The sequence below is a fragment of the Cydia splendana genome, chromosome 2 (genome assembly GCF_910591565.1).
Source record: "Cydia splendana chromosome 2, ilCydSple1.2, whole genome shotgun sequence".
Classification (NCBI taxonomy): domain Eukaryota; kingdom Metazoa; phylum Arthropoda; class Insecta; order Lepidoptera; family Tortricidae; genus Cydia; species Cydia splendana.
In genome coordinates, this window is record NC_085961.1 from 7,843,527 (window position 1) to 7,869,751 (window position 26,225).

At 35.3% G+C, this 26,225-nt stretch overlaps 1 protein-coding gene across 1 annotated transcript in view; it reads left to right on the forward strand.

Annotated features, from left to right (window-relative positions):
- The first annotated feature begins 10,488 nt into the window (after positions 1-10,488).
- Positions 10,489-26,225, forward strand: part of LOC134803157 (cell adhesion molecule Dscam2-like) — a 58,890-nt gene continuing 43,153 nt past the window's right edge. The window contains exons 1-4 of the mRNA XM_063775865.1: positions 10,489-10,851; positions 16,561-16,627; positions 23,759-23,784; positions 24,913-24,998. Of these exons, the coding sequence (XP_063631935.1) occupies positions 10,806-10,851; positions 16,561-16,627; positions 23,759-23,784; positions 24,913-24,998 (225 nt within the window). The 5' untranslated portion in view covers positions 10,489-10,805. The remainder of the gene's footprint in view (positions 10,852-16,560; positions 16,628-23,758; positions 23,785-24,912; positions 24,999-26,225) is intronic.

Here is a 26,225-nt window from a genome sequence, read left to right on the forward strand (position 1 = left end):
ACTAAAGTTTCGAATTTCACGTTTCATTGTTTAAGTTTTTAAAATATGAGTAAAGTTGTTTATAAAATCCCGAAGTAAGTAACCAACTCATAAAATACTCTAAGTTTACAATTTCATCATCAAAATCATGGGCAACGGTAATTGCTTACCATCGGGCGATACCGTCTGCTCGTTTGCATCCTATATCATAAATAATCGGCCAAGAGCATGTCGGGCCATGCTCAGTGTAGGGTTTCGTAGTTACCATTCTGTCAAAATAGGCCAAACGGGGGCTATTAGTAAGTATCATAAGGGAGTACCTTTGCAGCGCTTTGTACATTACGTCTTTTTACTAAGAAAAGAAGATTTTTTGCAATAACTCACAAACGACCAGACCGACCATGTTCGCTATAGTTTTTATTGTAAGTATTTATTAAGACGAAACAGGAGCTGAGTTTTAAATATTTTAGGTAAATATACCCGTCTCGCTAACGGAAGCGGCACCTAAAAGTAGTGCGATAAGGACAAGGCGAAAAATCCTGCGTAAAAATCTCAAAAATCGAGGTTTCGTACTTCTCTGTTTCCTCCTCCAAAACTTAACCAATCGTAACCAAATTTGAGAATCTAAATGATTATGAAATTATCTGTGTCGGACCGTTTTGTTTTTTCGGCTAATTGATATCAGTTTTGAATGCCACGCCTCTCATTGCGGCATAGTCAATTAGGCCATTTTGGCCATTTTTGAAGGGCTCTAGCGCCTTAAAAAACAAAAATATCAAAAAAAGCAAAACGGTCCGACACAGATATTGACAATATTAATCTGTGTTGAAAAAATCATTGCTCTAGCTTCAAAAACCACGGAGGAAAACGAGGAGTACGTTTGTATGGAGAAATGACCACTCCCGTTGGCTCTTAAGCTCTTGTTTCATATTTTTTGGACCCGTGGTTCAAAAGTTAGAGGGGGGGGGGGGACACATATTTTTTTTCTTTCGGAGCGCATATTTCCGAAAATATTAACTAGGTACTTATGTCAAAAAATGGTTTTAGGAGACCCTTATTCGTTTTCAAAGACCTATCCAACGATACCCCACACGATCGGGACAAAGCAAAAAAAATGAAAACAAAACATTTTGTATGGGAGATTCTCTAAAAAAAATTTTTTTGTATTCTTTATTTTACCGTTCTGTCGCAATGTATGATTTATGTATCCATGTCAAATTGCAGCTTTCTAGCACTAACGATCACGGAGCAAAGCCTCGGACAGACAGACAGACAGACAGACCTGGCGAAACTATAAGGGTTTCTAGGTGACTACGAAACCCTAAAAAATATTACAAGATTGTGATGTCGCGAGCGATAAAAGATAAAGTTGAATAGGATCTCTGCACGTAGAGGCTAAAATAACATTCCCCAGGACGCTTGTGGGTAAAAGAAATGAATTAAAAACAATTTTCAATTCCGTTTCTATATAGTTTCTACTACGTCGTTTTATTCTGAAACGAGGAACTGATTGAAAAAAATAGTATTTTATTTGGAAATAAAATGTCGGTAGTGTCTGGTTATTTTTATGATTGCAAAGTACAGTCAGCAATAAGATATATCGGAGCGGTGCTCAAAAATATCTGAGCACGCACTGTAATCCCTTGACAATATGTGACTTTCCATCAGATACAGATCTCGGCTATCTACTCCTGAAATCCTCTTGTTGACTGTAAAACACCATGGGTTCCATTAATAAAAATAAGTAAATACAAAAAAAAAAATATTGTCTCATTAAAATACTCGTATCTATGATTATGCAGATTCATCGAGTGAGAGTGTACCTACTAGAGATGCAACGGATAGTTGTTTGGCCGGATACCGGATACCGGATATTCGGCCTGCCCATCGGCCGAATATCCGGTATCCGGTGGCCGGATATTCGGCCGGCGGAACTATACCTAATAAACGAACTATATAATATACTAACTATATCGGTTTTTCAAGTGGGCATTGTGCAGGTTTTGACCTGTTTCGTAGTGAACGTTCGCACGGACTCATTTCTAGGTTCGAAATGAGTGCGCGTGCAAGTGAGTGGAATGTTTAAATTGTTTTAAAATAATAACGAGTAAGATTATGACCGTGACTGTTTCTTAAATCCAATTTTGTTTACTCCGAAATCAAGCAATGATACTATCCGGTATCCGGCCGTAGGTCACTATTCGGTGTCCGTCGGATATTATAATAATAGCCGGATAGGCCGGATACCGGATAGTAACCGAATATCCGGTGCATCTCTAGTACCTACACACATGTAGGTACATTTATTGGCTGTCAAAGTAAAGCTGAGTCACATGGCAGGTCTGTCATTACTCCGCGGTACTTTGGCGGGAAATGACAGCCGCAGGTGCTCCCGTCGCAGCTGCTAATAGCTTTTAGACAGCAAGCCTTTTGATAGTGATGTCACGCCTTCTTATCGATACTTTGTAACTTTCAATTTTAATACATCATACCAAAAGATTATGAAGAATGCTTTTGCTCGATAGACAATAAGATCATTTATCGAAGAGTTTTGTTAGATTTTCTAGACAAAATATTGTTTTTTATGTTAAGTTAAACAAGTGTTATTTATTAAACAGCGGTTTAATACCAATATTTATTTTTAATTATTGTATGTTTCCATATTTGTTACAGTAACATAACTTAGGTAAGCCTAAGTTATGTTACTGTAACAGATAATATATGGAAACATACAATAATTAAAAAGAAATATAAGTACGGGTTTATTTTGACGACACGTTACCAAGTTATTCAGCGCTCAAAATAACACTGCTGTCACCAACATACGAGCAGATAAAAAAACAATTTAATTATATAAACCGATCAAATGAGGTATCCAATTAAATTTTTGCTAGAAAATGAAAGTTTTATTTGATCTATGACTGTATGTGTATGTATCCGGATATGTATACAGATCAATAATTTATGATATACAATAGTGTCGATAAAATAGCATCTAAAAATTGTTGATGTTCGTTCGTACATGTTTTGTGATCGTCGCGAATAAAAATCTTTTATCTTTTATCATTATCTTTTATCTTTGATGTGTAATTAAGCTCGTTATAGTTTTATCGATATTTTTATCTTACAAATGTATCGATAAAATACAATCACACGCCTGTGCGATTACAAAGATGATGTACAGTAATGGTGTACCAGCTGCTGCAACACACGAGAATTAGCTAACGCGTGGCGTCTCGCTAAACTCCCTACCCTACTCTCTACAACAACGTTACGCTGTAGCAGAGGCAAAATTCCATATTGTTTTTATAGTCTCTAACATCGCATGCTTAGTATGACCGATTAGTGCTCTTTTATACAAATTAAGAAAATTAATAATTTTGGTATGAATATTCTGTTCAGGGGTGTAAAAAGTGATTTTATTGAACACGATACAATAGGAGAATACAATAAAATGAAACAACAATAACTAAATAAAAACTAAACTAGCATTAAATATAACTATTTGTAAATTAAACTAATTCTAAATAAAACTGATACTAAAAGATATTAAGTACTATGAGTTATAAAAAGAATACCCCTTCTAAAAGATGCCCCAGACCCCATGCCGCTGGCAGTTATTACATTTTTTTAAGTCCAAAGTAGAGAAATTATAGTTGGTTGTCAGAAAGTAAGTTATTATCAAATTACAGAGTAATTTGAAGCTATGAATGATTGAGAAGGACAACTAAAACATTATGGAAAGATAACAGACAAAGAGAAACAGCCAGTGGGAGCAAGGACCCGGGTATGAGATGTATGTAATAATGTTATAGTCGCCATATCGCGCGCTGGTTTTGAATCAACTTGAATCGAGCTCCATAATGCTACGGAAGTACCGAAAGCGATGTAATTAAATTTTATATTAATTTCCTGCAGAAATTGTGTAGAGCGTGTGAGAATTGATGTAAATATTACTCTAGGAAGAGCTTAAAACCCTTCCTACAGAATACATTCTTGGATACACGCTAAGTACACTTAGTAGGACCATTGAACCAAAAATTACAATGGTAATCGGTCGGTGTTACTGTTCGAAAACATTAAGTATATCTACAGGGGCCCATTTTGATTCGGTCAAGTTATGTCCTATTGTATGGGGAAGACAAACAAATTATAGACAGCATGAAATGAATGTAGTACGATACCTTTGGGTATGGTACTAACGTCCTCTCCCCTCCCCCTGACGAAACAACACGTACCTACATCAGCATCACATATAAGCAATACCTACGAGTACATAATCGTCACTCCTATATATAGTAAAAGATTAATAATAAAATGGAAGATCATTCAAACAAAAATATACCTACACATAATATTAAAATTAAGCGTACTTAACTTAATTAAATATTTTATCTAGTTAGCCCACTTTCATTCCTGAAGCAGGAGCGTAAAAGCAGGTCCGAGCAATTTTCAATTAAGGATCTAAATGTATTTTTTAGGGTTCCGTACCCCAAGGGTAAAAACGGGACCCTATTACTAAGACTCCACGGTCCGTCCTTCTGTCTGTCTGTCACCAGGCTGTAACTCATGAACCGTGATAGCTAGACAGTTGAAATTTTCACAGATGATGTATTTCTGTTGCCGCTATAACAACAAATACTAAAAACAGAATAAGATAAATATTTAAGCTCCCATACTACAAACGTGATTTTTTGCCGTTTTTTGCGTAGTGGTACGGAACCCTTCGTGCTCGAGTCCGACTCGCACTTGGCCGGTTTTTAAATCATCAAAGCGCTACTCGAGTTGCGACGACGCCGTCGAAACATGGCATCTTGAGCCGTAACATGATCTCTTCACTTGAGTGCTGTAATCTATGTTTTACCTTCGCATTTAAATCCTAGTTAACTTATTAAAATATAAACTTACTACAGCGACGCTACTGCTAATTTGCTTTTGAATAAAATCCACATTTATTTGGTGTTCTACCCATGATAGATAACTGTAACATTCGATAACTCATTCAATTGTTCACCAAATTCTATTCTAAGTTTAAACTGATTTTCCAATGTCAACTGACAGTTGATATGCGTGGTTGGCTATTCTATTACAGATGTACTTACCTAGTGCAGGGGCCTATTTCTCGTACGTTACAAGTCTTGTAATACAAGTGTGTATCTATGGTAGCGCTTGTATTTAATTATTTTTTACAAGTTTCCGTTTCACGTAAATGTATAATTGTTACAAGAGCGGGGATAAAAGAGTTTTCACAAGTGTTGTTGTTTCACAAGTTGACAAACACTAGTAGATATTATATACTAAAATAGTAATTTCGTTTCTCAAAAGCTGTACTTTATACTTGTAGCTTGTGACTTATCACGAAACAATGAGGAGTCTCTATAAACTGCTAATATGCGTTTTTGGTAAAAATCGATTAATAAATAAATGAAGATATTGCATTTTTAAGGTCTCAAACGTGTAAGTTTTGAATGCACTTCGTTAAAATCAGTAATATTATTTAAATTTAGCTTTTATTCTCCAAAAAAAAAACAGTAAACTCATTCCTATGAAATTATTATAATTGGGAAAGAACCAGTAAATGACCAATAACATAATAATTTTGTAACGAATTCACCCGTATTATATAAAAAAAAACTGACCCACCCTGAAGCTTGTAAACATTCATCTTAGAGTGACTGACGAAACTGAGTTTGATTTTACACTTGTAATTGATAATTTTGAGAAACGCTTTTCATTACTACTTGTATTATTATACGCTTGTATATTCCGAAAACACAAGTCAGCCATTTTATTTTCCTCTTATTAAGATTATGATCACACCCCGTTATCAGTGTTGCAGATTCATTGAAAACGCTAGGGTTGACACTTTACATTTAAATTTAATTCGACATGGTGTTTGAAGTTGTTAACAAAATAAACCTCTTTTCATCCGGTAATTAAAAAAGGATATATTGCTTTTCAGTCTATAATATGTCGTAACGTCATTTATGTGTCAAAACTTTAATTTATGTCGTATATGATTCGTTCTCAATATTCAGTTAAAGTCATGAATTTCCTAAATGATCACTTAGAATTTTCCCGGTTTAATACAGAGTTGATGGCGAAATTAGAAGTAACCCGAATGCGACGCGGAAATGGTTCGTGAATTTAATACCTTGTACAAATAACAGTGTAGGTATAAATTAGCTAAAATAATGTACATACATACAGTATTAATTTTCGAATAAATACTTAATTATTTCTTTTAAATCAAATTTACGGGTTTGTTCTGTTACAGATAAAAATATGATACATTTGTGCCAATGCACCATAAATTTTAAAGTAAGGTGCCTTCGGTTCTTATTAAAACATGTTGACATATACAACTATGACGATTGTTGGGATGAAGTAGTTAAAGTGTTCAGAAAATATACAACAGAATGTGAAAATGGATGGACAAAAGGGGAATTCAACTGCACGTGCAATAGGGAGACATCGAAATTAAGAAAAATGCTTATGAAAATATCACCTCAACAAATGGAACCTTTTTGGATTGAAGTAGTGAATTTGATTGAAAAGTATTTAAATTAGTTTAGTATATATATCCTTAATTAAATTGCGGTTGTAAATCCACAACATCCTTTTATTTCTCGCATAAGGGCCCTCGAGATAAACCTTATCCATCAAAGCAATTACTGGCCAGTTGTTCTTACTCACAATGTCAATCTATTTACAACATTGTCTTTTGTTGACTTGAGTGCTTAGATGGACGTCATACTTAAATCGAAATAACTATATTCTTAAAAAATATAGCGTATTTCTGTACACTAAGCATGGATAATTATCTGAAGGATAACGTAGAGTTTGAAACCCATGGGCAGACTATATTTTGTAAGGTATGTGATATAGAACTTAAACCGAAAAAGTTTATTTTGGAATCACATCTTAAAACTCGAGGTCACAATGACAAAGCCGGCAATTCTCCATCTTGCTTTGACCTGGATTTTGAAGCTGAAAATTTAGAAATTCAAGATTCCAGAGTTTTTTGTAAATCTTGTAATGTATCTTTATTTTTCTCCAAGTTCAGTGTACAAAAGCATTGTGATACATTAAAACACAGAAATATAAAGAATATGCAACCGGAATTCAATAAAGATTTGACTGAATTTTTTGTTAATTGTAATATACCCTGGAGCCAATTGGATAACCCCAAATTTAGAGAATTTATTCAAAACTGCTTGACGCATAAATATGGAAATGACATCAGCCTTCCGTGTGAGTCTACATTAAGATTAAATTACTTGCCAGTCATATATGAAGAAAAAAAAGAAAAGATAAGAATAGATTTAAAGGACTCCTACATATATTTGAGCATTGATGAGACTGAAAATCATGGAAAAAGCATCGCCAATGTCATTATAGGGAAGATGGATAACTGTGTCTCAACACCTCGAATATATGCAAGTAAAATTTTAGAAACCACAAATCATAGCACTGTGTCAGATTTAGTAGTCGAGACTCTAAAAGACCTGTGGGGTGGCAATTACGAAAATAATCTTTATAAGCTACTAATTTTAACAACGGATGCTGCCCCGTACATGATAAAGGCTGCAAAAACTCTTAAAGAGATTTTTCCAAATATGTCTCATGTAACTTGTATAGCCCACGCATTGAACAGAGTAGCTGACACGATAAGAGGTATATATCCAAATGTCAACAAATTGGTTGACAGCGTCAAAAAAGTATTTAGTAAATCGCCAAAACGACTTCAGAAACTGAAAGACATGTTTCCTTCAATTCCAAAACCTCCCCGTCCGGTCATCACAAGATGGGGTACATGGCTAGAGGCAGTTACCTATTATCAAAAATACTTTACTGAAATCAAAGACGTAATAAATGAATTCAACAGTCGAGATGCTGTTGCCATAGCAGCGGCGAAGCGAGTTTTTTGCAGTCCAAATTTAAAGCACGACATTGATTTCATAGTTGATAAATTTTGTTTCCTAACAATTGCAATAGATCAATTACAAAATTCCAAATTAACGTTAGAAGAATCTATGTGCATTGTTATTGGTGTCCAAAAAAAGTTGTCTATGTCAAACCTTCACCCCAAAGGAAAAATTGTATATACGAAGTTGAACACAGTCTTAAAAAAAAATCCCGATTTCAGTACAGTAAGAGTTATTTTAAATTTACTTAATAATGGGGAAGCTGAAATTACAAAATGCATTAACAAAAACACAGTGGAACATTATAATTACCTAAAATATTTACCAATAACATCTGTAGCTGTGGAGCGATCTTTTTCATATTTAAAATGGATATACAGTAACAGACGACAAAATTTAACGCCAGCTAATCTAGAAAAACTTTTAATAATTTATTCAGACAAGTAATGAATCACTACATAGTACATATATAAGAAAGTCACTGTAGCTGTCTGTCCGCCCCTATGTACCTATGCTTAAATCTTCAAAATGACCCAACCAATTGATGCGGCTTTTTTTTAGTAGATGGAGTGATTCGAGAAGAAGGTTTTTAAGTATAATGAATGCATAATACAGTAGAGGAACCCGTGATTTTCCCGTGCGAAACCGGGGTGGGTCGCTAGTATAATATATTAGAAGAAATAGTTTAGTTTTCTGTGTTTTTGAAAAAATAAATGTAGGTATTTTTAATGACTAATAAAATAAATTTACATTTTACCACTAATGAAAGTATACAAATGTTTTGCGTATGATATTTATTCAAGAAACAATATAATGTGATAGTAAAAAAAAATGTTTTATTTTACCTGTAAAAACATTCTTCAAGCAATAGTACACATGTTGCATTGACAATAATAATTGCATTGATAATACCTACCTATTAGGTATTTATTATTAAATAATAAATTAACAAAAGGTAAGATGATTATGTTAAAATATTTTTCTGTCAAAAATTTAAACAATATGTCACATTTACTCGACATAAATATTATGTAACAACCCTAGTACCAGATTTCAATGAATCTGCAACACTGATAACGGGGTGTGATTATGATGCATAACAGTGACATTGACATTAAGATAACATTTATAATGGCCATTGCATTTCCTTTTTGCATAGTAAACAAACCTATTTTCTAACTTTAGACAGCCGCCTTGTAGCACTTGTAGTAATCATGCCTACGAGAAACAAAATTAAAACTCACTTGTACAATGAAATTTTAAATGTAAGCTTGTAGACTTGTGAATTTGTAACTTACGAGAAATAGGCCCCAGGTAGGTAATTATTTTCCATCGTATTTACACGGAACGTGTCTTGCTATTTCAGTGAGTCTCGGTCAAAAAGTATTAAGGTTGACTGAAGTAGCATGACAAACACGAAAGTTTCCGAGAAAATACGATGGAAAACAATTATAATAAATAATAATAAATATAAATATTAGGGGACATCTTACACAGATCAACCTAGCCCCAAACTAAGCAACGCTTGTACTATGGGTGCTAAGCGACGATTAACATACTTATATAGATAAATACATACTTATATACATAGAAAACAACCATGACTCAGGAACAAATATTAGTGTTCATCACACAAATAAATGCCCTTACTGGGATTCGAACCCAGGACCATCGGCTTCGCAGGCAGGGTCACTATCCACTAGGCCAGACCGGTCGTCTTTATGCACTACATCTGTACTATTAATATGCTATTAATGAAATTCCTTCATGACGGTTTGTGATTTAGTTCTGAATTGATTAAATCAGTGAATCGACCGACGGCAGTCGCTTTCGTAAAAACTAGTGCCTACGTCACTTCTTGGGATTAGTTGTCAAGCGGACCCCAGGCTCCCATGAGCCGAGGCAAAATGCCGGGATAACGCGAGGAAGAAGAAGAAGATTGGATTTTTATATAACGGAATCTAACTAAGCGCGCTATGAATGACGGGCGGGCACTTTGCATTAAGTTTAAGAGTGTGAGAGGGTAAGTACCTAGTTAGAATATATTGGCTTCTGATATAGTATATTAGCTTGATGATTGATAAAAACTACCTAGGATAGTTTGATATATGTTGGGCACTTGGACAGTCCATCTCCGGGCCTTAAACTATCTCCATATAAAATTTTATTCAAAATCGCTTAAGCGGTTTAAGCGTGAAGATGGAATAGACAGACAGAGTTAGTATAATATTATTATATATTAGTAGGGATTTAAAAGCGCAGAACCAGTCAATAATATTCTAATAACTATAATATTTAATCATCTACCTATGTACGTAACTCAAACCTACGCTCAAAAGCTCAGACAACAAAAAGTTCAATATAAAGTGACCGTTTCATTGCTCTTAAGTGTGTGTGTGTGTGTGTGTGTGTTTACCGGCTTATTTAGCTGGACTGGACATAGTTACTCGTAACATATAACAATCACCTTTCAGGTAAATATTTTAGTTAGTTACTGCTATTGCTATTAACAAATAAAAATGAAATTCGTAAATTGTTAAGCTTGGTGCGTTTGTTTCCGAGCAAGAGAATAGCAGCAATGAATGTGTTAAACGAAGTCATAATAAATAATCTCCTAACCGAAACAAGCAATTACCATTAGCGGCAAAGGCGGTTACCACCAAATTAAATCACGCCATCAAGCGGAATTCCATTTTCAAACATTAAAAAAACAAGCTCGTGGGAAAGCTTCAGAGGTTTCAGTGCCCTCAGTTCGCTCCCAATCGCCAGAGGGACCGCGCGCGCGCTCTCATCAAAAACGCGGGAAGTCTCTTGACGTGAAACTTAAACTTTCTCAACATTATGTGACATTGATTATTATGATTATGACAGTTCGGGCGTGAGTGTAATTTGAACAAAATGGATGTACGCTTCTGGATTCTGTTTTCGTTTGTTTTGTTTACTGGTGAGTTGAAGAACATTTATTTTTTTTGTTTAGCAACCAGCAACGTCGTCTTGACACTTTCTTTAATATTTATTTGTCAGAAGAGAAATTTGTTGTTCCATAGTCGATTGGGAACCTTTATAGATTCAACGTGTCCGTCTGTTCATCCGTCCGCGTCTTAGCTCCGTGATCATTAATAGTAGAAATCTGAAATTTAGCCAGGTAATACCCTGTTGTTAGCACAAAATTACCCTTGTTTTTACTACCCGTTTATAGTAAAAACAAGTTTTCCCTAATGAAATCTAGTTTTCCAGAACTTCTCAGTAAAAACTATTTGTTTACAGGGATTTTTCAGTCAAAAGTAATTTTCGCAAAAGTGCCTTGGTGAAAACTAGTTTGACTAGCAACCCCGTGGTGTGCTCTTCCTCCTCAAACTTTTGAACCGCGAGTAATAGAAATGTGAAAATAAAACTTAATAAAGACTTTCAATCAAAACTATTTTGAACGTGATCAGTTAGATAAGCCGTTTTTGAGTTTTCGCAAAAAGTTCCTTCTAAATAAGTAAAAGGACGCAAGTGCTGCGCCGATTGATTGCTATTCATGGCCGGTGTTTTGACATAATATTCGACATAGGTATGTCGTTGTGGACGCGAGACGTTACTATTGGATGGCCTTATTTACGCTTGGCTTTGTCACAAATGCCTAAATCTCACAAATAACAAAAGCCAGGCGGATAGACACCGTAGGAATCTATATTTATTTATGTTTCGTAAAGATTTATTATTGTATATTTATTAGTAACATTGTTGGTAATGTTTTTTCCGTATTGATTAAAACATGTGATAAATTTCCACAATATAATCCTGTTGGTGGAAACATAAATAAAACCCCTCTTCAATGTAAGTAGTTATCAAATGTTTGATTAGGTTCCATATTGGAAACTAATATGATACTTTACACACTTATTCACTTTAGATTATTCGTTACGAAGATTCATCAGTTAAAATAATAGTTGCCAATATCTTTTTGTTGGTTTGCGTTTTTGTAATGCTATAGGGCCCGTATCTAAGATTTTAGGGTTACGTACGCAAAGGGTAAAAACGGGACCCTATTACTACGACTCCGCTGTCCGTTTGTCCGTCTGTCTGTCTGTCACCAGGCTGTATCTCATGAACCGTGATAGCTAGGTAGTTGAAATTTTCACAGATGATGTATTTCTGTTGCCGCTATAACAACAAATACTAAAAATAGAATATAATTAATATTTAAGTGGGGCTCCCATACAACAAACGTGATATTTTTTGCCGTTTTTGCGTAATGGTACGGAACCCTTCGTGCGCGAGATCGACTCGCACTTGGCCGGTGTTTGATGTATAACTTGTTGATTCTATTATGAAATATACAAAGTGGGGGTAAATATCCTAATGGGGTTGTTTACGCCTCGTTACGGTCTCTGGGGCGAAAAGAACTGGCACTCTTCCAACGTATGAACTTCAAAATATATCTGGATGAAATTGCATTTTTTACAGTTTATGAGTCTTGTTGTAAGATAAAATGAAATGTTTAGTATTCGAACTTCAAGATATTCACAAGAGACGACACGTACTAGATCCATTCTAGATACGTTATAGTTTAGATATCAACTAGTTCTCTTTTGCAGCGCAATTCGGGCGACCAATATCAATTATACGTTAGATAGATTAAGATATCTATTAGATGTGAATTGGATCTCTAAGTCATATCCTGTGGAAATCGTTCAAGATTATCTCCAGAATCGCGCAAATGTCAAATTTGACAGGTTAGATCTTAAACATATCGTTATCGTATCTTGGTGATGTCTAAAAGATATCTAAGAGATGTCTATTTCAAAATCCGAATCGGGCCCTTAGTCATGATTTGACTAGTAAGAGAATACCTACCTTTCTTTTTTCAGAACTGTCAAAACAATTCGCTAATACGGAATTTATATAAAAACTAATATAGTGACGTCACGGTCAACTCACCTACTCTTTGTATTTCTATACGATTTAAATAGAACTTGTGTTTAAAAATAACTGCTATCTGTGTTTTTCTAATAATTATCTGGTGCTTTATTTCGTGCATGGTGTGCAATAATTTATTTTAAATACAGGAGACATCCATCCCCTTCCGCTTTTTTAGATTTTAATGAATTTCCGCTTTATCGTATTTCGATTTTAATTAAAGTACAAAATATAGTAAATATTTTAAATTTGTAATAAACTAGTGGCTCTATGCGCTGTAGTTTGACCCTTACAGGATAAAAAGTGGCAAACTAAAAAAAAAAAAAACAATGAAATAGTGTTATCATCGCGTTAATAGCACACAATTTTTGATTTAATTTGGTCGAGGTTTATATAAGGATCGAATAGCAATTTAATTAAGACGTCAGGCTGTAATTTACAACGTCTGTGTTTATATTCGCGACATCACTTAATTAAAACCATAGAGAAAAAAATACATAGAGTGCTCACTCCGTACATAAGTTTTCGTACCAAAACGACGATTATTTTCGTAGTTAGTCAACATCTAGCATTGAGTAGCGGAATTATCAGTACTGCTACTTGACAATAGATGTTACGACAACCGAAAAGTCTAATGTTCAACAATTTTCAGCTAATATTATAACCGGATTAACTGGAACTCTATTTTCAACTCCTTCTGCTTTTAATATTAGTTGTAAATTGTTGTTCAATACAATTTTACTAAGTCGCGACACTCGAGAATTGTAGTATCAACTTGATACTATCAACAAAAAGAATAGATAGTATAGAGGGGTCCTGTCATTGTAAATTTTGTAGTCACTGTAAATTTACTGCCATCTATCGAAACACGACTAAAACTCAAAATGAAAACGTATAAAGTTATCAAAAATGTATATATATGGATAAATTATTTTATTATTTTTATATCATTTTGGTCCATGTTCATTTACTGATATCTATGTGTTAAAATTGTTAAATATGAAACGGTGTCGTCACGCCATCTAGCCGAGGACAGGCTAAAGGTATGTGCGGCATCTATTCGAGAATGACTTTTACTTGAATTCGGAGGCACGTTTTTTCCTTAGACTTTATTCGTCTTATACGAAGTTACATATGTCTTTGCTATCAAGTAGCGGTACCGATAATTCCGCTACTCGATGCTAGATGTCGACTGCGAAAATAGTAGTCGTTTTGGTACCAAAACTGATGTATGGAGTGAGCACTCTATTCTTACTATATCTATGCTAAAACCAAACAACTTGAACATTCTACCCCAAAATGTGTCCCACATTTCTAGCCGCATGCTCAGTGTTTCTCAAACTGGTGCCAAGACATGCACACAAGTTTGCCTGCCATTGAATTCGCGTTGAATGGCCGCGGGACAGATGTAGCCTAGATAGCTTTTTTAATCTTCTCAGACGATGTTTCTTTGAAATTTACGGTGTTTTGGTATTCTCTTTTAGCTTGCTGCTGATATATGTAAAAGAATGGATATAGGTTTATGTACACCGCAATGACACAATGCAATTGCATTTGGTCTACCACTTATCTGGTATATCGGTAAAGAAGTTGCGCGATTATTTTCTAGAAGAAGTTTAGAGATTTGATTCATTGTGTGTAATATTACCCATGAGTACCCTGTCACAATTAAAAACGTCATTACGTTTAAGTAATATCCCTATATTATCATACATTTCACCATAGGTATAGGTATAGTAGAGCTAATATAAGGTGAACTTTTCAGCTAAGGCTGGTGGAGTGACAAAGACCGCTTGATATTCCTATTTACTACGTCATTCCCTAAAATCAGCGGTATCACGATTCACTAATAAAACATCTTAAATAGGTCCCTGAAAGTTTCCAGAAACGAGTACCTAATCTAAACTCAAGCACTAGGGCGGAGACATGTAAAAACCACCACTAAGCGTAATACGCCATAAAACACAGGGCCGCACTCGAACCATAATGAGGCGACTTTAACCGATTGAGCCAACTTGGCGACGTCATTAAAACTTGGCCAATTACCAACTTGGCAAGAACGTCACATGTCATGGATGCTAGTGATGTGGAAACTGTTGACTTGGGTAACTAGAGCGCTAGCAGGTATAGGTATAGGCTTTATAATATTATATTTCAGAATTTTATACTATAGTCACCAATTTAATTAGAAATATAAGATCAGACTGATGGAAATTTATACGGAAATACTAAATGAAGTTAATTGGAATACCTACAGTAAACAGTAATACCACCTTTTAATAAAAAAAAAAGCAAGAATATTATTGAGCTTATTAGATTGTAAGCCGTGGCAGATAATGTTCTTTATTATTGTATTCAGTACATTCTATTAATTGGGACTTCTGATACCTGTATAAAAAAGTATTTATAATTTCTATTCTTTTCAACTTTTCAGCATGTAAAGTTTAACATTTCTCCATAGTGTTAACCGTGCCTGGTGACCTAATATAATATAGTTGATACTATAATTATACCGCTGCTTGGAGGACCCAAGTTTTAAAATCGAGTAGAAACTCGTAGCGCCCTCGCGGCTTAAGCCGGTCGAGTTGAATATACTCGTAACGTAGGGACGCCATTGCTAAGAGGCTAAGTTTTATTATTATGTTTAATTCCGTAAGTTGAGTTTATAAACTTATTCACTTCGGGATGGGACGTATATTTAAGCCTACGAAAATTTTACGGCACTTATTATAACATTACGCTGAAAAGGTACCTATTTGATATTTTCAATATTATTTTGCATTATGTTTGTGGTCCTAAACGAAATGTTATTAAGTGTTACCTACATATTTTCCTCGCAAAAAATACCCAATATTAAAGAAACAGGTTCTAGGTGTGTACGCCCTTTCAAAGGCAAGTAATCGAAAACACAGTCGTTGAGCAATACTGCAGCCATGTGAATACAGCGTGAAAATAACGATGCCCTGAGTCCGTTTCTGTTGAAGATATCTTGTTTACGAGCCCTACCCCTACCACTTGGTGCTTTACTACTTATATTAAAAATGTTTATTTCCAAAAAATATAACAGCTTTATAATTTATACTGACCCCCACACTAAAGAAAGGGCGATTAGCACGAGGAATTTCGTAGACTGACCCGCTCTAGTTCCTATCTCTATCGCACGCGCAATGTTATATTGATGTCGCGCTTGCTCAGTGTCATTGATCGCCGACATCATGGGCGGGACAGCATTTTAATTACGCGTGTGCGATAGAGATAGATGGGTCAATGTACGAAATTCCTCGTGCTAAGCGTCCTTTCTTTAAGCATAGCCTGTCCCGTGAGGAAAATAATAACTACGAACTACAGAAAACCACTAACGGTAATGGCATTGCCAGTAATTGAGAACAACATTTATTTATTTAAAAATCCTTCTTCCACTTTGATCAAACTCATCATCATCATCATATCAGCCAGAGGACGTCCACTGCTGGACATAGGCCTCCCCCAAAGAGTGCCACAATGACCGGTCTTGCCCCACCCGCATCCAGCGGACTCCTGCGACCTTTACCAGGTCATCAGTCCACCTTGTGGGAAGTCTCCCCACGCTGCGCCTTCCGGTACGTGGTCGCCACTCGAGAACCTTACCGCCGCAATAGCCAGCGGTTCTAGGTGCAATGTGCCCCGCCCACTGCCTCTTAAGACCACCACCACTTCCGCTTTGATCAAACTGCATATTATTAAAACAAGCTATTGTCTTCTGTTACAGATGTCACCTCTTCGACGAAGAAGTACCCCTATCCAAGCGAATATCCGGAAACCTTTACTTTTCAGAGGTAAGTCGGTAATGACAGAGAAAACAATACATAGAGTGCTCATTCCATACATCAGTTTTAGTACCAAAACGACTATTTTGACTATGTCGACGGCGAAAATAATAGTCGTTTTGGTATCAAAACTGATGTATGGAGTGAGCACTCTATTCTTACTATAATTATTTCTCTATGGTAATGATGAATAACTAATAGGTATACAATGGAGCAAGGTGTTATTTATATGTGCTGTATTGAAACCTGAACAGGTGAAATAATCTTGAGCGTAACGATCAGGGGTCTCAAGGAACGAAATGCAGGACACGCTTTGCTGCCGAGTGAAACACAACATTTTACACCTCACGTAACGTGAGTCACGTTATAAATTGAATTCAAATTGCTTTTCAATGTGGATCATTAAAATTAAACGTTAAAAAGTCTAGTAAGATATAGGTAATATTAGTCAGGTTTTTTTTTCTTCCTCGCGTTATCCCGGCATTTTGCCACGGCTCATGGGAGCCTGGGGTCCGCTTGACAACTATTCTCAAGAATTGACGTAGGCACTAGTTTTTACGAAATCGACTGCCATCGGACCTTCCAACCCAGAGGGGAAACTAGGCCTTATTAGGATTAGTCCGGTTTCCTCACGATGTTTTCCTTCACCGAAAAGCAACTGGTAAAATCAAATGATATTTCGTACATAAGTTCCGAAAAACTCATTGGTACGAGTCGGGGTTTGAACCCGCGACCTCCGGATTGAAAGTCGCCGCTAGGCCACCAGCGCTTCATACATATTAGTCAGTTTATATTTATTTATTTTTAACCGCTCTGCTTCGGTATAGCCGTAACATATTAGAATTACATGAATGCTTCAAATTATTATTATTTTCTACACGGCTACCACGAATTCGCGATTGAAACATGACATGCAGATCAGTAGCCATACCCCGAGTTCACACTGGACATTTACGTTAGCGACTGCGTAAACTCGATCGCATTCCCTCTATCGCACCAATACATCAGTGCGAGCGAGATGGATTGCGATCGAGTTTACGCTGTCGCTAACGTAAATGTCAAGTGACAACTCGTGGTACGGCTGCTGATCTGCATGTCATGTTTGTGTAATGTGTTTGTTTACTTTTAGATACATTTACTAGTTTAAATTACACGTATAGTCATTTTAGCTTTAGAAACGATTAAACGAGTATTATCACAAACAGGGCTTTGATCGTTTACGACTTGAATTGCAATTGCAAAGAGCCTTGTAAACTATTTAGCATAGTTTCTGAAGTATGTTGTAGTTTGAGCGAAATTGGTGACTGAGTAGAAACTAATTTCGTTGGCGATGGCGCTGACAGTTTGGAAACTTCCTTCTGGCTGGGAACTACTAATGAGCTTGTAAGTAGGACAGCAAATACATGCATTGAAAGCAAAACGATGATCTTTGAAGGCAACATTTGGATGATGACTGTAAAAACAGTTTAATAGCAGCTTAATAAGCCCTCCGCTGGTTTCTACTATGATGATATATTATTATATTATTGTGTATGGAAATGCATGTCTCCCATACAATTTAAAATTAAGGCAACTTTCACATATACAGATACAGATGATACAGATATTTGTTCCTGAGTCATGGTTGTTTTCTATGTATTTAAGTATTTATATATTATATATATCGTTGTCTGAGTACCCACAACACAAGCTTTCTTGAGCTTACCGTGGGGCTTATAGTATAAACAACATTATTTGCGGTATTTGGCACATCATGACTGACGTATATAGAGATGTAACTATAACGCAAATCGATTGTCACAGCAAGCGATTACGATTGGATGGCACGTAGACTGAGGTATCGAATTGTGACGTATAATGAATTTTTATTTGAGATTTAAATAAAGCTAGAATTATATGGTTTTCCCGCAAGCTAAATGCATTTAATACACCGACCGAGTAGGTCGCACCCATTGTCAAAATTGAAACTAACTGGGGATCTATTTTAAAGTTTATTTATGTTATTTCTGTGTCAAATTTGTTGTCTGTTAAGTGACGATAAATATATCCATATTTACAGTTAATTATCCACCTTTTCCTTATTTTTATTAAAAGAAAAATGAAAAATTCATATCGATTTACTTAGACGACTACCCATTCATAACGGTGGTGTCCGGCCAACCCTAAAATTAAAAAAAAAAAGACGTAGAACGTAAACGTTCGCAGTGCAGTTGTTTTCCTTTGTGATTTCGATGTGCAAGACATTTTACGTAGTATTGCTGTTGTGAGTGACAGACGTCAAATACCGCAAATAATGTTGTTTACACTATAGTCAATTTGTGCAAAAAATGTCCTTAATATTTATTTATTTATTTATTATTTATTTATTATATGTACCTAGTGAAAAAGCTTATAATTATGACGTTTTACGATTCCTAACACTTGATGCTTGAAAGTCAATAAAGGGCAATCATCCGTCTCGCAATGATAAGTGGTCGTAAAGGAAAGTACGAACCCCCTCGGGGTTATAACTTCCACCCCTACTACGGGCCACCGGTAAAACTTTATGGCCGTGAATTCTATTTATAAACGCTTACATAGTCGTAACTTTGCAGGTATTTCAAATTTACGGATGTTTACTCTACGAAAAATGTTTAAGGCGCCTTTAATAAAAAATATATAAATAAAAATAATCTTAATATTATTGGGTTTATTTGGAAAACTAGGTACTAAGTAATTAATATAAATAGCGGAATAAAAAAAAAACTATTTGGTGGAAAAATGTGTTAGTGAAAATAATAAATTATTATGTAAGTAGGTACAGTATGTAACAATAATTAATTAATTCCTTCATTGTGATACCCTATGTATTATCTACCTGTAAAAGAATAGTTATTTACGATACAAGTGCGGAAAGAAGTTTAAATCGACACGAGTTGCGAATTACCTATTCGCACGTGTATCGTACAACGTTTTACAGTAGGTACATATGGCCCTTTAAACTTTTGACAACGCACTGAAAGTGCTCTTCCCCGCACTAGTGCGGGAAAGTAGAACCATATATGTGAGCGTTTCTTTTATTTTTTGCCATTTTTATGTATTGTGACCTTTTTTGCCACTTTTGTGTTATTTCTACTCAGAATCACGAGCTCTTTCGATCCTAATGGAATAAAAAAAATATCCCGGAGTTTTTTTCCTATTGTGATACCTATTGTATTTCCCCATATACTTTGTATGACGGTAACAAAGAGGAAAGTTTGTAAAATGTATGGAAATTTTAGGAAACTTTTTTTTCCTATAAGGATGAAAAGGGCTCGCGATCCTGACTAGAAATAACACAAAAGTGGCAAAAAAGGTCACAATATATAAATAGGCAAAAAATAAAAGAAACGTTCATGTATCATAACAAACACTCGTACACACGCAGTTCACAAATAAAAACAATATACCTACATGTTAAAAGAGGCATAGCTATCTGTAAGTTTCAGTGTAACTCTCTGTACAATTTGCACCTACCAATAGGTATATAGATTAAGAAACTAGTATAAGTAACGAAACTGGGTCCTGTAACACAGGGTTTCCTAGATCAGGACACAGGGACGTGATTTACTGTATGTTTAATTCTTTACAATAAACTTTTTTTCATTTTTTCATTTTCATGTATTTGCAAAGATGCTAACCTCCGTTGTGACACCTAAAAGATTTTTTTTTAATAGAGCCATTCGGCTAGAATCTAGCCGCTAGATTAACCAAAATGTTTTAGATGTCAACTATAATATAATGATAATTTTTATGTATCCATGATAAATAATTTTCCATATAAATATCGAATTTAAACTGTCGTGAGACATTCTAACATTAAGGTAATTTTACGGCTACTTTTTTAATATATGCAAACAATGACATACTTAGACAAATACAATGTAAATTAAACTTTGCCATTGCCACAATCGGGTAAAAAAAATATAAAGATAGAAGTAGAAAGTAGTTCAAATTAAAATCAGAGTTAATTCACAACCCTTTCTCGTGGTAAGGGTGTCGGGAAAATAACGACAGACGTACAGAAGTTTTATCACAACAATAAAACAAGTCACGTGAACCTCACTTCCCAACATAAATATTGCGAAGTAACTTCTATATCTGCTTATACGAGAATACTTAGGAACACAAGCTCTGTTTCTTACACGACGGCTCATTGTTATTCAGGTTGAGCTAGATTAGTGACGTAATTCAAGACTCTTGTCTTTATTTTGCTTTGGTAAAATACATGTACGTTCATTCTCGTATGTGCAAGGCACATCCGTGGCAACCTCGCAGTCCGTGACGTAGCGGAGAAACTCCAAAAATGTCGCCACCGATGGTTCGGCCACGATTGTCGCAGGCCAGTTGACTTCGTAGGAAAAATATGCCTTAACCGAGCCCTTGACAACCCTCGACCTCACGGCAGACCAAAAAAGCGATAGCTCCATGTCGTGATAGCAGATATGAGCGTAAACGGGCTCACACGAAACGACGCCCAGGATCGCGCAAATTTGGAGGAAAGCAAGTAATAGGTAAGCGGACCCTAGCAAAGGCCAGGATAACGTTAGGTAGAAGAAGAATGACCAGATGTTGATATTAAGTAGATGAAAAACTAATGGACTGCACGTGCTCGCTGGAACTAACGCGTAATGATAATGATGTGAGTTGAATTAGACATAAATTGAATTACGTGTAGCTGAGAACAAGCCTTCGCATTTAAACATGCTATGGTAATAGTACATTACGATACAAGTGCGAAAACTAAGAAATTCGCAACGAGTGGCGAATTGTAAAACACAACCGAACGGAGTGTTTTAAATCGACACGAGTTGCGAACTACCTTTTCGCACGTGTATTGTACAATGTTTTACAGTACATATGGGCCTTTAAATTTTCGACATAGTTATGAAATGTGCTTATTATAACACAGGGTGTCGTAATGGAGCACCAGATGTACTGTAAAAGTATTTAAAGTTGACAAACTTGGCATCCCGTCGTAATTGACTCGTTCCAATTAGATTGTAACTGTAACTTAATACCTACATAAATTGATTGATTGAAATTGTAACAATGCAGCGCATAAGCTACTTATCATTACGGAAACGTCATTGATTAGGTGAAAAGGTAATTAGGTTAATTTTTAAAACCAGATAGCATGACGTCATGCCATCAGGGAAATTAATGTTTTTCCTTAAGAGAAAAAATATTTTGAGCGCATTCAGTAGTCTCTTTAACCTACCTACACTTGTTTATGCAATCTGCGCTGTGGGGATTTTGACAATTTTTTCGAGTTTCCCATTCTTAAAAATAGTATTAATCTGAAAAAAAAAACGAATGTGTTTAGCTTGTTTAAGGAAAAGCGTGGCCGGGTTGAATGTATAAAAGACAAAAAAAATTGCAGCTAGATAGTACGTACCATAGACTAGTAAAGTCCGTTCAGGGCAAACTTTCCCCATAATCTTATTCCTTTGAAAAAACGTTCTTGAAACCTCAGCAAAGTCCTTTCATAATCTCCATTTTGTCGCTTCACTCGGTCCTTTGATGACTATTTCCATACTTCAACCGTTTGTCTTTATCCTCGGAACTTACTTCAAAGGCTGCGAAGTAACTTGCCGAGTCACTGAATATCCGATAAGTTATTTGGGATAGGGCATTTAATAGCAATTGAATATTTTTGGGCCCTAATTTAATATTGCGAATAAGTGGTTTAAGTTGCAAGATGAACAAAATGTTTATTGAAATATATTGTTGTTTTTCATATGGTCTTCTACATTAAGTAGGAGAGAACACACGCTAGCGAATATGTAAGTGTCAAACACGTGGGAAGGCTACAATTCGTGATGGTATCACTTTCAAAACAAACAATTTAGTTTTATAGGAATGTACAGTCGCCATCAGATATATTGGAGCGGCCAAGGTGCTCACAAATATCTAAACGCGCCTCTTTTGTCAAGGCGTTAGAGTGCGTGTTCAGATATTTTTGAGCACCGTTGCCGCTCTGATATATCTGATGCCGACTGTACCTATTAACTTCCTTTGAGTAAAATTTAATATTGTCAAAATTACAGGAGTTGCTCATTCAACCATGTTATTTTTCGAGTTTATGATATTAATTGATCATAATCATAACTATGTATAAAGTAAATGTTCTGAATAACTACGTACATTTTAAATACATATGTAATTAATTACTGTCATAAATAATACCAATTAATGTTTCTGGGTATATTTTACTTGTAAGGTAACAAACGACGCGGCGCCTCGTTAATTGTTCAGAGAAGGGTATGTTTCAGAGAAGCGCAATTTCTATGAAATTTATCATCACTGTAAAATAAATTAAACTGTAAGTACTTTAGAAAGGAAATATAAATTTACCACTATTACATGTTTCTGACCGTTTCTGCCGGTTTTGGCAATTTTACTCGCTTGTTATTCGTTTACAGTTGAGTATTGTTTAATTAGGTACTTACAAATTCTCTGACCCGTTTCATTGCGATTTAATCGATTACGCTTTTGTACTGATTAACTACCGTAAAATGGGGTGAATGGGGGTACGAGGGCAGTTGGGTTATGAATGGGGTGAGGAGGGATGGTATGGGGGTGAGATGGTATTTTTAGAACAGAGTTATCACATTGTTACGTAAATACTTCATTCTCTTGAGAAGTCAAGCTATTGTAATATTGTGTTAATTCTAGCAATTGTCCCATCTCATACAATTCCTATCTCCCCTAACCCCGACTACGGGGTGAGCTGGGATTTCTTACTATTTTGTGTTTATCGTTGAATCTATGAAATGAAACGACAGATTATCATTGAAAAACTAAAGTTCATACTACTGGAACACTTTTCAAGTATATAAATGAACGTGCCACATATTAAAATAAACTTTTATTGAGGTTTGAACTTCGGATTTGTCCCAACTCACCTCATTTTACGGTACTGTGAGAGAATAAATAGTGTCATATGGCTCAGAAGGATCTTTTAAATAAACATGAAACAGTATAGCCACTCGACCACTGTAAAATAAGCTGATATGACGAAAAGTAACCGAACGTTAATTCTTTATGCCTTTACACCTGTGTTTTGCTATTTCATAATAAGTCATGATCACATTTATATGTAATATATTTTTGTTACAGATCATTATTTGACCCCTCTACAGTAGGTAAGTCATATAAAAAAAGTTTTGAAACGGTTCTTTTTTACTTACTTTATTGTTTTAAGTGGTGACATTACTGTTGACAGTGTAAAATAGAGTCCGACAAGTGACCACTCTAAGTTTTCATGCCAAGTGATACGTCAAGTGTGATGCTCTTATGTGTAAACAACGTTATTTACGGTATTTGACGTCTGTCACTCACTACAGCAACACTACGTAAAATGTTTTGCACATCGAAATCACAAAGGAAAACAACTGCACTGCGAACGTTTACGTTCTACGTCTTTTTTTTTTTAATTTTAGGGTTGGCCGAACACCATCGTTATGAATCGGTAGTCGTCTAAGTAAATCGATATGAATTTTTCATTTTTCTTTTAATAAAAATAAGGAAAAGGTGGATAATTAACTGTAAATATGGATATATTTATCGTCACTTAACAGACAACAAATTTGACACAGAAATAACATAAATAAACTTTAAAATAGATCCCCAGTTAGTTTCAATTTTGACAATGGGTGCGACCTACTCGGTCGGTGTATTAAATACACCGACCGACCGGTAGCTTGCGGGAAAACCATATAATTCTAGCTTTATTTAAATCTCAAATAAAAATTCATTATACGTCACAATTCGATACCTCAGTCTACGTGCCATCCAATCGTAATCGCTTGCTGTGACAATCGATTTGCGTTAGTTACATCTCTATATACGTCAGTCATAATGTGTCAAATACCGTAAATAAAGTTGTTTACACTATATGACTCACTGATGCTTAGTGTCTGCGTGCGTACCGCGAAAACTGAGAATCAAAATTTCGTTATTTGCCTCTCTATTGTTTGAATATGCAAGAGCGATATAGAGGCAGCTAGAGTCAGACCAAGCTAAGTTGGCAGCGATTTTGATATGGATGTGCAAGTGTTAAGTAAACATCATAACATTTTTTTAAATATTGTGTGTTCTGTATTCGCTGTTGTGGCAATAAATACATATTTCTTTCTTATCTTCTTCTTCTTTCTAAAACTTCATAGAAATCTGACGTTTAATAATTAAATTACGATTTTCGATTTTCGCGGTATGGCCTCTGGGCGGCAATATTTGTATAGAAGTATTTTCTCATCCAAAATTTTCCGCAGACTCAAGAACAATGAGAATCCGTAGGAGCATTTCCATGACCATGTTGCAGCACTTCGGTGAAACCACTGTGATGCCAGGAGCTGACGTAAGTCTACTTTGTTAGGAGTTTATTTATATAATACTCTGTATCTATAAGTACTTAAATAAAAGTAAACATATAATTTGTACATTTTCGGGTAGTTATAACATTTATTTATTGATTAACCAACCAAATACAAAACCACCTGGATCTGTCACTGAACGACCTGACTTTAAACTACATTATTTGATCATGTAATGTTTTCATCTACCCTCAACTGGCTTAAGAACTGGGTAGATTTTGTTTACTCTTTTTTAAATACCTAAAGATACAGACTATAGATATTCACTAGATACTACCTACTTACTTACGTTATTCTTAGTAAAATGTTATTAATTGATAACTGTTATTAGCTATTTGTTATGTAAGCATTCATACGTAAAACTTTTATTTACGGGTGTTCTTTTCATAAATATCAATGAATAAAAATAAAAAATCTACATCGCGCGATGGCTAGGGTTAGGGGTATAGTTTTGGTTAGGTTTTAGCTACAGACAATTTTGTTTAACCTTTCTTCCCTATTAAGGCTTCGTTTCGACCTGAGCTGTGCGAGGATGCGTTGCGAGAACAATAGAATCACTTCATTTGTTTTCCTCGCACAGCGTTCTTAAAAACATATCCCTCGCAACCCAAATATACGCCTCGCACATCTCTGGTCGAAACGCAGTCTAAACCCCAAACCAGATCTAACTAATAAACAACAGCCCTTGAACAGAGAAAAAAATAAGTGACACAATATAAACAGGGGTGGCCTGTTGGCTCAAAGCAACATGAATTATTTACGATACAAGTCCCTAAGGGGTTAATTTGGGAAAAGAATTTGCTGGCATTACCAATTTATCACCTTTCTTTTTGGGCCCTGGCTGGAACATTTTTTCCTTGTCTTGTCATTGTCTTGTTGTGAAACTGTCTAATATGCTTAAACAACTTGTTCTACAAAAACTAGAGGGTAAAAAGTAACAAGATAAACTTAAAGTTTATCTACATTTAGCTTAAGAAACTTTTTAGTAAGTACCTTAGTCAAGTTGCGTTACTTTACCGTAAGTTCCGAATATACTTTTAGTTCGGTCTAATAAGATAGGTACGTTTTGAAAACTACGATGGTTATTTCAATTCACAAACGAATAATAAGTTATTCAATTTCTTTGAAAATTATACAAAAACAATTAATTATTTTCAAATTTTAATTTTTAACAAGCAGAAACATCTGCGAACGATGCTATTAAGCTTAGA